The following is a 17,556-nucleotide window of genomic DNA, read 5'->3' as shown; positions in this document are numbered from 1 at the left end:
CCACACTACACACACCATGTACCACACAGTGTAAACACACCCAGCATCACACCACACTACACACTCCATACACCACACAGTGTAAACACACCCATCATCACTCCACACTACACCCACCATGTACCATGTACCACACAGTGTAAACATACCTAGCATCACACCACACTACACACTCCATACACCACACAGTGTAAACACACCCATCATCACTCCACACTACACACACCATGTACCATACACCACATAGTGTAAACACACCCAGCATCACACCACACTACACACTTCATACACCACAGTGTAAACACACCCATCATCACTCCACACTACACACACCATGTGCCATACACCAGTGTAAACACACCCATCATTACTCCACACTACACACACCATGCACCATAAACCACACAGTGTAAACACACCCATCATCACTCCACACTACATGCACCATACACCACACAGTTTAAACACAACCATCATCACATCCAACATATTGGTAATTAACGCTCCCTTATATTAAAAAAATGTTGGGCAATGGCCCTTCACCACCAGACCACGTGGCTAGCCCGGGTGCTGCCTCCGCCCCGCGTCCCAGCCTGGAAAGCCCCTGGCAGGGAGCCAAGCGAAGTGAAACTCCACGCCCCAATCGCACCTCCTCGCATCATTGGGCGAGAGACGCTCACTCAGTGGTGAGGGTAGACGCGGGGAGCGAGCCGGAGCTCAGGAGAGAGTCGCCCGCACTGAGCTCATCGCTGCGTCGCCTGCAGAGGCTGGGACAGGAGCAGCAGGAGCCGCTGCTGCTGCTGAGAGAGGTGAGAGAGCTCTGAGTAGTCCCAGGTCGGGGTTGACCGAATCGTCAAACCCGGTGACCGCTTGTGCGCTGCGCGACTTTGAGATTTGTACCTGAATCGTTGGGGCAGAAAGAGCTCCACTGGCAATCTTAGCGTTGACATTCGGGAAGGTAACGCGTCTCACACAACCAGTACCTCTCTCTCACAACCAGTACCTCTCTCACACAACCAGTACCTCTCTCTCTCACAACCAGTACCTCTCTCTCACAACCAGTACCTCTCACACGCAACCAGTACCTCTCTCACACAACCAGTACCTCTCTCTCACACAACCAGTACCTCTCTCTCACACAACCAGTACCTCTCTCTCCCAACCAGTACCTCTCTCACACACAACCAGTACCTCTCTCACACAACCAGTACCTCTCTCTCACACAACCAGTACCTCTCTCTCACACAACCAGTACCTCTCTCTCCCAACCAGTACCTCTCTCTCACAACCAGTACCTCTCACTCACAACCAGTACCTCTCTCACACAACCAGTACCTCTCACACACAACCAGTACCTCTCTCTCTCACAACCAGTACCTCTCTCTCACAACCAGTACCTCTCTCTCTCACAACCAGTACCTCTCTCACACAACCAGTACCTCTCTCACACAACCAGTACCTCTCTCACACAACCAGTACCTCTCTCACACAACCAGTACCTCTCTCTCACGACCAGTACCTCTCTCACAACCAGTACCTCTCTCACAACCAGTACCTCTCTCACACAACCAGTACCTCTCTCTCACAACCAGCACCTCTCTCTCTCACAACCAGTACCTCTCTCACACACAACCAGTACCTCTCTCACACAACCAGTATCTCTCACACACAACCATTACCTCTCTCACACAACCAGTACCTCTCTCTCACAACCAGTACCTCTCTCTCACGACCATTACCACTCCAACCAGTACCTCTCTCTCTCACAACCAGTACGTCTCTCACACAACCAGTACCTCTATCACACAACCAGTACCTCTCTCACACAACCAGTACCTCTCGCTCTCACAACCAGTACGTCTCTCACACAACCAGTACCTCTCTCTCACACAACCAGTACCTCTCTCTCACACAACCAGTACCTCTCTCACACAACCAGTACCTCTCTCACACAACCAGTACCTCTCACAACCAGTACCTCTCACACAACCAGTACCTCTCTCACAACCAGTACCTCTCTCACACAACCAGTACCTCTCTCACACAACCAGTACCTCTCTCACAACCAGTACCTCTCTCACACAACCAGTACCTCTCTCACAGCCTCGTATCGGTGATTACTCGCTCGTTGTTATTCTCGTGGTGATGTCGAAGTCAACACTCGGGGCGCGTGAGCTCCAACTTGGTGGGGACAAACTCGGCCCCGTCCATACCAATGCGGAATTTACATCACTGGCTCAGGGTTGTAAACAGGAGATGAGAACCACGTAAATGCTCATTTGAGCAGGAAATCATTTGAGTTTACCGTTAATAATAATCGTAAAGTATGTGAGAGTACAGTAAACCCTCGCCTTGCGCGAGTTCTGGATTCACGAGGTTCGCATATTGGCGAGTGAATCAATGTAAACGAATTCCCTCTTCGCGACCCGCCCGACTGCAGTGTTCGCGAGTGAACGTGCCAGACCACCGACACCGGGGAGGTGACATCTGAAACTGTCTGGGAAGGTTCGGCTCGCCTCCTCGGCTGCCCGCTTCGTCCTCGGTCTCACAGAGATCCCGCTCTGAACTCGCTACTGTGCATTTTTACTTCATACATCCAGTCGACTGGTTTGTACATGTTGGTACAAGTGAGTCGACTGTGAGGTTCGGTAAAAAGAATGCGAATGCAATTAGGAAACTCGTTGCTGCTAGCGCTCCCCAAATGATAACTGTGCATTGTTACTAAACAACGGCATATCCAGAGGAGTCATCCTACTGAATTCCCCACCATCACCACCACCTCCATCGTGGGCAAATTATCGTCATCAAATTACCGTCATCAAAGGTAACACATTGTAATGTATTATTTATTGCAGTAATTGTTCAACATTTACCATTCCCCCCCTTATGTTCACTCGTACCAGGAACGTAACCCAATTTTTCCACTCGTACCAGGAGCGTAACCCATTAAATTTGGGTAGGTAGTGATTTATGGATATGAAAAATTGGAATGTGATTGGCATTGGGATGCCAGGAGATAATTGGTGCATTCCCTTTAACGGTGTTTGGCACGTGGGAAAAATAAACTCTAAGACTCGGAGTAATTGCGTGAATATAAGGAGGTTCCACTAAAAAAATCTGCACAGATAGATTCAATAATTAATGTCTGTACTGCCATCTCCTGGACAGTTTACAGATCAAGCCTACAACACATGGTATCCCCAGGTATTCACCCAAAGTAGGAACCAGGATCAATCTTGACTTCGACAATCGATGTAGCGAGGTCCGGTCATGGGTGGTGGGGTTCGATGGCAGTCGCTAGACCGTTTTTCTGTAGCGAGAACACGGCGCCAGCATTCCCTTAAAACGTGTGCATAGGGATTGATTCATTAAGCCTCCTGTGTCGAGTTCAATATAATGCGCACACACTCATTGCTTATTGTAGTGAATCTATTCACATTTACTACACTAAACAATTTATATTTTACAGAGTAAGGCCCAGTGAGCTCTATAGCTCTTTTTCAGAAGCGACTTGGCCATAAATTATTATTGCTCAACTAAGTGGATTATACTCTTTGGTTCTATTGGGTAAAGTCACGTAGGTGAAAATAAAATAACAAAAAAATTAACAAAAAATCACGACGTTTCGGCCACAACACAAGCGGCCTTCATCAGGTGAAGGGACGAGACTGTCTGGAGGACAGCGCTGGAGTGGAAGAAGCCACGCTCAGATCACAACCTTTAAGCTGTGTGAGAAGAAAAACAGCAAGCGCCTTGACAAAGGAATTAGCATATAATTTAGCATTGAAATGGCTCATTGAAATAGCTAAGTTAAAGTATACACATCCGCAGAGGTACCCCTTGACAAAGGAATTAGCATAGAATTTAGCATTGAAATAGCTGAGTGATTAGCTTGTAATTGGTCACACAAATGGCAAGTCCACCGGCACGTATACTACCTCTTTCCGAAAATCCGCCAATCAAATGCTAATTTTTGTGCTAATTTCTTTGTCAGGACACCTTGTTTGCTCGCACACAGTTTAAAGGTCCGCTGTCTGAGCGTGGTTGTGTTTCGCTAAATTCTCCTGTTTGATGAGTACTAGGTGCCTCGGTGAATGTATATGCTCTAACTTTAACATAGCTATTTCTGTGACCAGTTACAAGCTAATCACTCAGCTATTTCAATGCTAAATTCTATGCTAATTCCTTTGTCAAGGGGTACCTCTGCGGATGTGTATACTTTAACTTAGCTATTTTAATGAGCCATTTCAATGCTAAATTATATGCTAATTCCTTTGTCAAGGCGCTTGGTGTTTTTCTTCTCACACAGCTTAAAGGTCGTGATCTGAGCGTGGCTTCTTCCACTCCAGCGCTGTCCTCCAGACAGTCTCGTCCCTTCACCTGATGAAGGCCGCTTGTGTTGTGGCCGAAACGTCGTGATTTTTTGTTAATTTTTTTGTTATTTTATTTTCACCTACGTGATTTTACCCAATAGAACCAAAGAGTATGGATCCTAGCAGTCACGAAAGCTTTAAATCTAGAATTAAGTGGATTATCATGTCGACATTTATAGCAGCCAAATACTCGAAACGCATGTTTAGAGTATCTGGACCCAGAGCAAAATCCACACGACCATGGGGAGAACACGCAAACTTCAAATACACAGGCGTTATGATCGGGATCAAACGCACGGCCTCCTGTATACCAGGAGAGTTAGTATCTCGCCACCGTGGCACCCTTTTTTACACTCCATTGTAACAGAAATGTCCACCTTAAGCCCAGCGAGTGCTGCTTGTCGTGAGCCCTATTTGGGTTGGGCATCTGGGGGAGGGAGATAGAGTGCTGGTAGGGCTGTGCGTGCTGATGGTTGGTAGAGCTGAGGGGTAAACCTGGGTTGGTAACGGGAGGCAGTGTTGAGTGAGTTGATGGGCTGTGAAGGGAGGGATATCGGTCTGGGGTCAGGCAGGAGCAGATGGGGTCTTGGGAAAGGGCCTGGACTGTGAAATGACACAAGGGAGACGATCTGTCACTGACCCCAACAACAGTCCGGCCTCTAATCCCAAACCTGGCTCTGGTCCCAGCATCATGTGAACCACTGAGATGACATGTGGGCAGCTGGTGCTACCAGTCTTCAATTATAATACACTGTGTAGCTATACCCACACACCTGTACACAGGTACATAGGGAGATCATGCAGCTACACTGTGTAGCTATACCCACACACCTGTACACAGGTACATAGGGAGATCATGCAGCTACACTGTGTATCTGTACCTACACACCTGTACACAAGTACACAGGGACCATGCCCACACGCACGGTGCTGGGTGTGGTTGGGCTGCAGGGCGGCTCTGTGTGCCGGGCGTCTCAGGAACCCGCGAGTGAACAACACCGCCACTGTCGGAAAGCCCCGAACGTTACCTGCGTGCTTGGGTTCCGTATCCGGGCACTGTACGGAACGCGTTACTTTGACCCTCACACCAGTCGTGGTGTTGTAAAGTCAGAATCAGAATCTGTATTTAGAGTGGAGGAATCCGATGAGCTTTGAAGCTCTTTCTCACAGATGTCCAGTATGGGCGGGTCAGCAAAGTGAGCGTGCCAGTGGGCACCCAGCCTCTGTGTTGAACGGGTTCACGAATTTCCACTGCTGACTCAGAGCCACCAATGAAGATGAGCGCCACACCGTGCTGGTTGAGGCGAGAGACAGTTGAAGTCGTTCACTTTGACTTGTCTTAGTTTGCCTCTCTCATTCTGGAGAATGTGAACGGAACTTTGAGAGCGTCCCAATGCGGCACAATTGTTAGCTACACAATCACGGGCACGCAGACACAGGTCGTGATGCAAACAGCGAGCGTCGGTACTTGCTCCATGTGTTACATCAACAGGGAACCGGTTCAAAACGTGCCTAAAAACGTGACTGCATTCATTTACAAACAATTTGTAATTTACCGAAGCAAACCCAATTAGTAACAGGGAACCCGAAGTGTGATCCACACAAACTTGAGCTGCACATTACAGTATTTTTTAATAAAAAATAATCTCTAAAGACATTTACCAATTCCAAAGTAATTATTTGAAAATTTGAGGAGTTAATAAATGTACTCAACCCTTACACTGGATGATCCATAATGAGCATCGATGTCATCTCTGTAGAAACATGTAACTGCTGCTAAAATATAAAACATCCCGCACTGTGCAGTGTTAATACAGCCATCATCACTCCACACTACACAGACCATGTACCACACAGTGTAAACACACCCAGCATCACTCCACACTACACACCATGTACCATACACCACACAGTGTCAACACAGCCATCATCACACCACACTATACACACCATACACCACACAGTGTAAACACACCTGTCATCACTACACACCGTAACACCACAAAGTAAACACATCCATCATCACTCCACACTACACACCATGTACCACACAGTGTAAACACCCAGCATCGCACCACACTCCATACACCACACGGTGTAAACACAACCAGCATCACTCTACACTACCCACACCATGTACCATACACCACACAGTGTAAACACACCCAGCATCACACCACACTACACACATCATGTACCACACAGTGTAAACTCCCAGCATCATACCACACTACACACTCCATACACCAGTGTCAACACAACCATCATCACACCACACTACACACACCATGTACCATACACCACACAGTGTAAACACACCCATCATCACACCACACACACCATACACCACACGGTTTAAACACAACCATCATCACACCCAACATATTGGTTATTAACGCTCCCTTATATTTAAAAAAATACTGGGCAATGGCCCTTCACCACCAGAGCGCGTGGCCAGCCCGGGTACTGCCCCCACCCCGCGTCCCAGCCTGGAAAGCCCCTGGGGCAGGGAGCCAAGCGAAGTGAAACTCCCCGCCCCACTCGCACCTCGCCGCTGGGCGAGAGACGCTCACTCAGCGGTGAGGAGCTGGTGAGGAGGAGGACGAGGCGAGGGTAGAAGTGGAGAGCGAGTCAGAGCTTAGGAGAGAGTCGCCCGCACTGAGCTCATCGCTGAAGCAAACCCAATCAGTAACAGAGGCCAGGACAGGAGCAGCAGGGGCCGCTGCTGCGAGAGGTGAGAGAGTAGTCCCAGGTCGGGGTTGACCGAATCGCCAAACCCGGTGACCGCTTGTGCGCTGCGCGTCTTTGAGTTCTGCGCCTGAATCGTTGGGGGCAGGAAGAGCTCTACTGGCAATCTTAGCTTTGACATTCGGGAAGGTAACGCATCTCACACAACCAGTACCTCTCACACAACCAGTACCTCTCTCACACACAACCAGTACCTCTTATCACACAACCAGTACCTCTTTCTCACACAACCAGTACCTCTCTCACAACCAGTACCTCTCTCACAGCCCCGTATCGGTGATTACTTGCTCGTTGTTATTCTCGTGGTGATGTCGAAGTCAACACTGAAGCCAGGTAGGGAGGGCTCAGCATGATGAGCTGGGCAGTGCATGATTAGTTTAAAGGAAGTTAAATGATGTGTCCGCAGATGTAAACATTTGTGTTTTGTGACTCTTACTACTGTACACACAGCCCTGACTCGTATCAAACCCTAACTCAGTATAACCCTAACTCTGTCTCTAACCCTGACCATCACGCCATCTCTCACCCTAACTCTGTCTCTAACCCTGACCATCACGCCATCTCTCACCCTTACACTGTCTCTAACCCTGACCATCACACCATCTCTCACCTTAACTCTGTCTCTAACCATGACTATCACACCATCTCTCACCCTAACTCTGTCTCTAACCCTGACCATCACACCATCTCTCACCCTAACTCTGTCTAACCCTGACCATCACACCATCTCTCACCCTAACTCTGTCTCTAACCCTGACCATCACACCATCTCTCACCCTAACTCTGTCTAACCCTGACCATCACACCATCTCTCACCCTAACTCTGTCTAACCCTGACCATCACGCCATCTCTCACCCTAACTCTGTCTCTAACCCTGACCATCACACCATCTCTCACCCTAACTCTGTCTCTAACCCTGACCATCACACCATCTCTCACCCTAACTCTGTCTCTAACCCCGTCTCTATCCGTATCTCCATCTCTAAGCCGCCTTACTCAGTGTAGAACCACACTACGGTATGTAACCCTGATCCTGACTGGGACCCCGTGGAAGTGCAAGTCCCACCTATCCACTGCTCACTGCTTCTCGTGCCAGCACCGCGCGCTCACTGCCGCCTGTGCCACCACCACCACCACGGCGACCCAGCGGTGTGCAAGCAGCAGGCACAGGGAAGGGGTTCGCGTGAAGTGACCCCGAGGCAGGGCGGTCTCCAGCACCTCCTCGCTGGGTGCTGCTGCTGCTGCGCCTGTGTCGAGCGGCAGCAGCAGCAGCGCCTGTGTAGAGCGGCAGCAGCAGCAGCGCCTGTGTAGAGCAGCACCAGCAGCAGCGCCTGTGTAGAGCGGCAGCAGCAGCGGCGTCGCGAGTGGCTTCGTCTCTGCGCCACAGGGAGGCGTCTCGCTCTGGCCGGGCTCCGCGCTCGCTCCCGTGCTAGAGAACGCGCCTCGTCCTCTCGTTTCTCTCTCCGTCGCCAACGATCGGACATATCGCCAGGGCGATGTCTCTCAGCCTTTTCATTAACACGGGGATCTGGCTCATAGTCTATGGGTGGTCAAAACTGCTGACAGTGCCGACTCAGTTAAAACTGAGTCGCGATTGTTAACCTTGTGGCCTTTATTAAACCAGTGAGACTCTTGCTGTGTTTAGTAAGAGAGACCTGGGGCTGTCTGTATTGAGGTATAGGGGCTGTTGTACATGATTGGTGATTTAGACGAGATCTGTGTAATACTCACAGGAGTGCTGTGATGCCAACACGAAGTAGTTTCTCTCGAATGGCGTCAGGGCTGGGTCTTTAACGTCCACTCAAGAGCCGACCGCGTGATTCGGTCGTTCCTGACACAAACGAGCGAGCAGTGCAGGAATCGAACCGCGGCCTCTGAGACTGCGGGGCTGACGATGCTCAGGCCGGGGTCGTCCCCAACCCGGACCCCGTCTCGCGCTGCCTGCAGACACTCTGAGGGGCTTGCTCCGTGCAGTGCGACATGCCACAGCGTTGTCAGTGGGTGCATTTCACTATGGACGTTGTACTTTTAACAATATACAATGGTTGTGTGTCTAGGGGTGCAGTTAAGCGTTGTGGGGAGCAGTAGTGTAGCGATTAGCACGCTGCGCTATAAACCCGGCGACCCGGGTTCAATTCCCGCTCACGGCCAACACCAGTGACGATTATCTGAACCGGTCCCGGGCGTCCCCTAGGTCGACACCCTCAAATGAGTACCTGGTTGCGGTGTGTAAACATCGTCACTTGGGAGACAAAGGTGGTCGGGCGTGGTGCTGGCCACCCACCCTCTCGTGTACCGCTCCGGCCTTCATAGGTGCTCGCTCACAGCACTTGCCCTTACAGTCTGTTAAGGCTATACGGGGGATCTTTTTCTTTGTAATTAAGTGTCATGGTGATTGTCTCGTATTCAAGACACAATCAGAGAGACACAACTCGTGTAACGAGCGTCCTGCGAGGGATGTTTGGTAAACTCCTGACCGAGCGTTCACGCGTGAGGGAGCAACCGGACAACTTGCGGGGAAACCCTCGCATACGAGGGGCTACCACTCAGCATCCCTAGACAGTACAGGGCAGCAACCTACTTGCTGTACTACCACACAGTCCTGGTCACGTCATGGTCCCTCAGGCCCCGTGCCGTGCGAGCCTCTGTGGGCCCCAGCACGGGGACCGCTCCGCCCTCGGGGCTGCGCGGCCTCAGCAGAGTTCCCTCTCGGCCACTCCGCCACCCACTCCACACTTCTCTTGCCGAGCTCAACGCAGAAACTGTCGGGCGAATGTAGAAGCTGAGCCGTCGAACGCAGCAGCAGCCTCTGTGCCTCCGAGTTGTGAGGCAGCACCGGGTGGCTGGTGTGGTAGCCGTGGTGCTAGAACACTGGACTTGCATAACCATTGCTGTGGATGGGCGAGGGAGTCTGGCGTCTCCGATGTCCAAATGAATGTTGTCTGTGGATCACGTCTTTTGGTGATTTGAGTCGGTGGAAAATTCCCTGTTTCTATAGCAGGGTCTACGATGTAAAGCGACAGTTTTGTTTAACATTTACATTTAAGTAGCATTTGCCTTGGGAAATGAGCCTCACATTGCACACGCACGTGGGCTCACACCGTACAGCACCGTTCCTGTGTCTCAACAACAGAGCAACCAAATAAACTCTGTGATAATCTGCAGTTTATCGGCAATACTCTAATGGAGACTGTAGCAATTATGTTCACATTGTCTTGATAACAGCGCAGCCGACCAGGTTCCCCAGCGGGAGAGTGCATGGCTCATGCGTGGTTCATCATCCATCTGGTGTCTATAAAATGAGTACCACTTTGTGGGGAAGTCAACCAGTGGTTGTCCTCTGGATAGACTCGCCCCTGCTGTACTACCGTGAAATTTTCAACACTGGCTAAGGGCTACACTCTGTATATGAGAACTCCCTCAATGCTAAGTTGAGCAGACATCACTTGAGTTGTCATGTAATAATAATACATCATATAAAAGTATGGGTTTTACCTTCCATATATGATCTGCAGATGATTGGGAAGAAGTCAGGTAGTAATCTAGATTTGAAGTTTTCGTGACCGCAGGGATCCATACTCTTTGGTTCTTTCGGTAAAGTCACGTAGGTATAAACATCATCCGAGAAGATGGATACAAATTGTGCAATCATTGGAAGGATGTTATTAACCAGGTAAAACCCGAACTGCTTTGTAGTGGTTGTCTATCATATCTGCCGGGTACTACTACTACTACTCTATTTTGAGTTTACCCTCCCCCGCATCCCCAGCTCTCTCGGCCTCCCACTCCCAGCCCCGCCCACTTCCCCCCCCCAGCCTCGCGTCCCTCTCCTGGCGTCCACGCAGCGCTCCCCCTACCCCATACCCCCACCCCTCCCTCTCCCCCCTTACTCCTCCCCCTTTCTAGCCTGTATAACCTCTTACCACGGCAACTCTCTCTCCCACTTCAGCAAAACATGTTCTTGCTGTGGTTTTCCCACCTGATGATGATTGCTTGTGTTGCAACCGAAACGTGATTTAATTTATTTTATACCTATGTGACTTTACCGAAAGAACCAAAGAGTAAGTCAGGTAGTGATTAATGGATATGAATCACTGGAATGGGATTGGCACCTGGAATCCCCGAGGTATTTACGTCAAGTACGAACCAGGCTCAAACTACTTGACTTCAACGATCGATGCAGGGAGGTCCGGTCAAGAGTGGTGGGGTTCAATGGCATCGCCAGACTCTGCTTCTGTGACGTGAACACGGAGCCAGCGTTCACTCACAACGCGTGCATGGGGACTGATTCATAAAGCCTCCTGTATCCAGTTCAATGCAATCCACACACTCATTGCTTATTGTGGGCATACTCTTCGCAATTACACTCCATTGTAACATAAAACTTCAACTTAGATTCCAGTGCCACCTAGCGTGAGCCTTGATGGGTTGGGAATCTGGGAGAGGGAGAGATGGTGCGGTAGAGCTGTGCGTGCTGATGGTTGGTAGAGGTGAGGGGTAAACCTGGGTTGGTAAGGGGAGGCAGTCTTGAGTGAGTTGATGGGCTGTGATGGGAGGGATATTGGTTGGTGGTGCTGGAGGAGCAGATGGAGTCTTGGGGAAGGGGCTGGACTGTGAAATTGCATATCAAAGTCTCTCTGCCGTGAGGAGTGAAGGGGTCACTGCTGGGAGTTGGGCCCTGGATCTTGGTAGGAGGGGGATGAAACGTCACAGTCAGACCCGAATGTTGAATGCGTTGGGAGCTGACAGAGACATCCACCCTGGGGGTCGATCGGTGTCACCCACTCCAACCACGGTGCGGCCTCTAATCCCAAACCCAACGCTGATCCCAGCCTCTTGTATAATATTGCGATACCACATGGCTAGCAGGTGCTACCAGTTTCAATTATGCTTTGGATGACCCAATAACAGCCGAAGTAAACAGCACTGGTGAGTTTTTTTTTTATTTAAAGCTTTCGTGACTGCAGGGATTCATATTCTTGGTTCTTTCGGTAATGTCACGTAGAAGGGAAACAATAAACGTCGTGAGAATTAAATTTTGATTTAAAGCTTTCGTGACTGCAATGATTCATCTTCTTTGGTTCTTTCGGTAAAGTCACGTAGAATGAGAATAAAATAATAAATTGATAAAATAAAATAACACAATAATATTCTCACGACGTTTCGGCCACAACACAAGCGGCCTTCATCAGGTGAAGGGGGCGAGACTGTCTGGTAGGACAGCGCTGGAGTGTCCTACCAGACAGTCTAGCCCCCTTCACCTGATGAAGGCCGCTTGTGTTGTGGCCAAAACGTCGTGAGAATATTATTGTGTTATTTTATTTTATCAATTTATTATTTTATTCTCATTCTACGTGACTTTACCGAAAGAACCAAAGAAGTCGTGAGAATTGTATTGTTTTATATTTTTATTATTTTATTGTTTCCCTTCTACGTTACTTTACCGAAAGAACCAAGAATATAAGCAGTGGTGAGTGTTTAACTCATAACACAAACGTAGAACCGCAGCGCACCGCGTAGGGCCGCGTGCGAGGTCGGGATGCCCGTGCCAGATTCCCAGGAATCCCCGGGAGCTATCGGCTGCACTCAGCACGGGGACGGCGCTCCCCCCCGTGCTGAGCGCAGCTTCGGCGTCCCCAGGGAATGAGGCGACGCTGCGGCTTGGGGAGTTCTCCGTGGATTCACCCGGCGGCTCTCGCGGTCCCCTGCGTTGACACCGCTGCGAGTGCAGCGGCGGCGGCAGCGCTGAGCACGGCCACCACCGAGCCGCGTCTTGGAGCGCCGTTGGCCGAGTTCCGCCTCTGTCGGTGGTGAACTCTGCGGGCGTTTCTGCAGCTCCCGAGCGCCCCCTGCTGCGAGGGGAGTTTGAGAAGCTGACGCCACTCGGGAGCCGGCCCCGCTGCGAGTGAACTCCACTGACGATCACTCGCACTGGGTACCCGGCATTGGCTTAGCAGAGCACACCATGCTGATGAGACTCAGTGCAGGTGAACCCAAGCCAGGGTTTAGCTGAGTGAGTAAACAAACCCCGCACCTGCTAAGTGCTTCAGCCGCATCATCACCCGTTACTCGCCAGGGCAGAGCACGGCCACAGCCACTGCAGCCCCACGGTGATGGTGGATGTCTCTGCATCAGGTTACCCAGTGGCGTTTGTTTACTGGCCACACCCTGCGGATGGGACTCAGTGGAGGCGAACTCTGGCAAGACTGGCCTTGTCTAAAGTAGTCCTGGTGAGCCCACTGGTTGATGGGTGAGATATTCTCTCACTTCCCCCACTAAACCTCGTGCTGGGTTCATTAACTAAAATAAAAATAATAAGCTACATCCCTTTGCAATCTACTGCTTAATGAAGGCCTTCCCATGCCATGTAGATCAAGAGGGACGTTTGGCCATACTTCACCACGCTGGTCAGTGGGGATTGGTGATTCGGGAGAGAGGGTGTTGGGTGTGTGTAGGTCCAGGACTCGCTCAGAATTCACCACTGATGTTGGCCGTAGCCAGGAATCAAACGCAGGTCGCCAGGTTTACATCGCACTGTGCTAACCGCTGTGTCACAGTTCTGCCTGCTTATTTTGTTGTGATCCACAGCTGACATGGATTGTGCATAAATGTGATAATGCGATTGACAGTTGCCACTCCATGCACTCATCACTGGCATTCAAGCACTCTCAGTGGTTTGCTCATCATTCGTGTTGCCTAGAAACTTCGCAAACCTCATGACGCGCCATTGTGGAGGATCATGACCCACAACTCCCTGCGATGATTAAAACTCTCACTGCGACTTTAATAATCACCGTTATGAAAAAATGTTCATGCTCCTGTTGCCACAGCTGTTCCCCCCCCTCACTGATCTCTCTCTCTGTTCCCACAGCGCCGTGAGGAGGGAGCGGTTTCATTGTTGAAGGTGACGCTGCGAGCTGAGCACTTGGAGCCATGGCTACAGGTTCGTGCGGGAGTCGGGAGTCAGGACCCGGGGCCACACGAGCCCTGACCTCAGAACCTGGGTCATGGGGTCACGGGGCTCAGCCTCCTTACCACAGCCCCGTAGCTCTACCCTCTATACGCTGTGTGAACAGCTGTATACACGCATAGTCTGAGCACACAGCCCTGTTTACACGCATGGCCTGAGCACACAGCCCTGTTTACACGCATGGCCTGAGCACACAGCCCTGTTTACACGCATGGCCTGAGCACACAGCCCTGTGCACACGCATGGTCTGAGCACACAGCCCTGTGCACACGCATGGTCTGAGCACACAGCCCTGTGCACACGCATGGCCTGAGCACACAGCCCTGTTTACACGCATGGTCTGAGCACACAGCCCTGAGCTCACGTGGCCTCCACACATGGTCCTGTTCATGCGTGGCCTCTCTCTGGGTGCTTGGCCCTGTGTATACGCACAGCCTTAAGGTACAGTTTTTGACACAGGCATGGCCTTCTGTACAAGGAGCCATGAGTCCAATGGTGTAAATTTAAATATATAACAATACGTTGTTATTCTTACATCATATTAGAATTAAATTCAATTATACCCAAAGTCCATGCATGTTTGAGCCACTGCTCACTATAATGCGTGCGGGACCCTTCGTGCCGCGTCTGTGACCGTGGGAGCCACACGCACGCCGAGTCTCCATCCACAGGCATTGCCGTGCGGCGTGACAGACGCTGAGCGCCCCTCACAGCTCCCTTGGTGCTGGGCTCGGTGCGGTGCTCACAACGCGCCTGGTCACTCGCGGGGCCTCTAGAGCAGCGCCACGCGGCCCACTGTGGGTGGAGTTCTCTCTCCCTCCGTGCGTGGCTCGCTGCTCGCAGGCTCGGGGGGGGTTGCGCTCGCGCTGTTCTCCTGCGTCCTGGCGCGACGTGGTACATGGCGGTGGCACCACCGGGAGCCGTGGGGAGGGTGCGGCCACCGCACGTGGGGGGCGGCGTCCTTCCTGTACTGCGTGGGGCTGTGGGAGGCGCCGCAGAGCGATTCTGCTCCCTGTTCGCGTTACAGCAGCGGCTGTCATGTTGAGCTCTCAGGGCCCTGATCTGAACACCTCGAGTCTTGTAGCTGGCGCTTGGCTGGGACCGTCAGCCCCTTAGGCACGGGGATTGGCAGTCGGTGCTGTGGTAGAGAATGCCACTCACAGTCGGAAGGTTGAGAGTTAAATCCTCACGGGGGGATGGCTCAGCCCACTCTCTGTGGTGGGTAAAATGAGTCGTCTATTGGGAAGTCGTAATACTGTCGAGTGACTCGCATCTGCCATAGGAATGCGGAATCTCCACCATGGGCTCATGGCACCCAGTGGACGAGAGAGCTGTTCAATACGCCTGGAAGCCGTGAGACTTGAGTCAATGGACTTTGATGCCAGTAATCTGCCTTGTGCTGCTACTGTGACAGACGAGAGATTCAAGAAGAAGACGGAGCAGCTGCGGATTCTACTCGACGACCTGAAGAAGCTCTCCAGGTGAGAGAGACGTCTCCTCACCCACAATGGGGTTCTCTGCTGCGTAACCTTTTATATGAAGTAGAGGAAGCAATGTTACCTCGATTCAGTGGTTATGGGGATGACTGCAGCTTGTACTATAATCATGGATTGCTTCACGATCACAGAGCAGCAGCGCTTTGCAAATGCTCAGTGTGAAGGCCGTTGCAGGGGACGTGGAGTCACGGAGATCAGAAGCAGGGAAGGTGCGGCTCACTGGGAGAGGTACAGGGGACAGACAAGAGACAATAGGATAACCGAGGTCATGGGAGACGGAGGGACCTTGAGAGAGACAAGGACAAGGAGACACAGGGATAGCCAGATACACGTGGGAAGACACAGGGAGATACTTGTGAATGCACAGGAGATAGAGACATTGGTAGAGATATGGCGAGAGACACAGGAACATGGGAGAGAGATACAGAGACATGGGGAGGGACACGGGGAGAGACACGTGGTCATGGGAGATAAACAGAGACTTCGGGAGATATCCAAGTATAAAGAGCTAATTATGGGAGAAATTGGGGACCTGGGGAGATGAGAATCAGAATCTTTATACTGGAGGAATCCGATAAGCTATAAAGCTCTGTTTCACAGATGTCCAGTAGGGGCAGGTCAGAAGGTTACAACAACAATAAAAAACAGACGATAGGATTGCAAAATATAGGAAAGGAAATCACTAAAAAAACTAAACTTCAAGTAAACTTTATTTATTTTACCAGGTAAATATTTATTTTACCAGGTAAGATGGGGAGACTTGGGTGGAATGGGAAAGACACGGGGACAGACACATGGACATGGAGAGACACAAATGGAGAGACATGGGGATGAGAGAGATGTAGGGGATTTACAGGGAGATTAGAGAGAGATGAGCGATGTGGGAGATTCACTTGGAGAGCATATAGGGATGAGCGAGATGGTGATTGTGGGGGATTTCGAGCTGTTGACATCTCGGATTATCTGCTCGTGAGCAATGCAGGTGACTGCAGGATGCGTGCACTCAGTTGAGAGACAATTACACACGCCCTGCACAGCACGAACATATATCACAACTCAACAGATCCCAGCAGCTAGCTGCCTTTTATTTAAATATTTAATATTTCTTTTGTCAATGTTGTTTTTATGTATAGATGATACAAAGGTGTTGTAATCAGATATATGAGACCCTTCACATGTAGGGTGGACAGATATAAAAACATATCCAAGCTCACTGATATAAACAAATGCATATTCTTCGTAACATTAATGGAATTTATGTACAATTTCACGTGTATATCAGCATTCCGTTGTCTTTAAAATAAAACATTTTATCATATTTAAATGCACCCCTGCATTTCCAGGTTTGACAGTTCTACTGTCCCAACCATGCAGAGGATTGATGTCATACGTGATCCATACAACATGGAGGAATGGCAAGCCCTGGTCAGAGCCTTCCACAAGGAAGGGGGTGTCGGTGGGTACTGCTCCTCACTGCACGGCAAAGCGATTGTAATGCAACGATAAACTCTCCTGCTTTGTATATGAACCCCTGATATTTTGACCTATACACATTCATGCCCACAAGCTTCCTCATTTTTGGTCCCAACACCTCGGTAATGATGTGCAAGGCCCCGCTACCCGCACTCCATCTTCAGCTGTGTATTGCTGCCTCTCCCCACTCGCCCTGCAGTGCCGCTGCCTCTCCCCACTCACCCTGCAGTGCCGCTGCCTCTCCCCACTCACCCTGCATTAGCCCTGCAGTGTTGCTGCCTCTCCCCACTCACCCTGCATTAGCCCTGCAGTGTTGCTGCCTCTCCCCACTCACCCTGCATTAGCCCTGCAGTGTTACTGCCTCTCCCCACTCACCCTGCATTAGCCCTGCAGTGTTGCTGCCTCTCCCCACTCACCCTGCAGTGCCGCTGCCTCTCCCCACTCACCCTGCATTAGCCCTGCAGTGTTGCTGCCTCTCCCCACTCACCCTGCATT

At 50.8% G+C, this 17,556-nt stretch overlaps 1 protein-coding gene across 5 annotated transcripts in view; it reads left to right on the top strand.

Annotated features, from left to right (window-relative positions):
• Nucleotides 1–620: 620 nt before the first annotated feature.
• Nucleotides 621–17,556, top strand: part of LOC116940453 (uncharacterized) — a 393,679-nt gene continuing 376,743 nt past the window's right edge. For 2 of the 5 annotated variants that reach the window (XM_076056201.1, XM_076056147.1), the window contains exons 1-4: nt 621–809; nt 13,994–14,065; nt 15,507–15,573; nt 16,932–17,044. In XM_076056201.1, the coding sequence (XP_075912316.1) occupies nt 14,056–14,065; nt 15,507–15,573; nt 16,932–17,044 (190 nt within the window). In that variant the 5' untranslated portion in view covers nt 621–809; nt 13,994–14,055. The other 3 variants (XM_076055989.1, XM_076056056.1, XM_076056106.1) reach the window with 3 other exon arrangements.

This window comes from Petromyzon marinus, chromosome 1, assembly GCF_048934315.1.
Source record: "Petromyzon marinus isolate PM22_M1 ecotype Great Lakes invasive population chromosome 1, UKy_Petmar_22M1.pri1.0, whole genome shotgun sequence".
In the NCBI taxonomy this organism is placed as follows: domain Eukaryota; kingdom Metazoa; phylum Chordata; class Hyperoartia; order Petromyzontiformes; family Petromyzontidae; genus Petromyzon; species Petromyzon marinus.
Note: the sequence above shows the minus strand (reverse complement) of the source record. Positions and strands in the feature narration are given on the sequence as shown.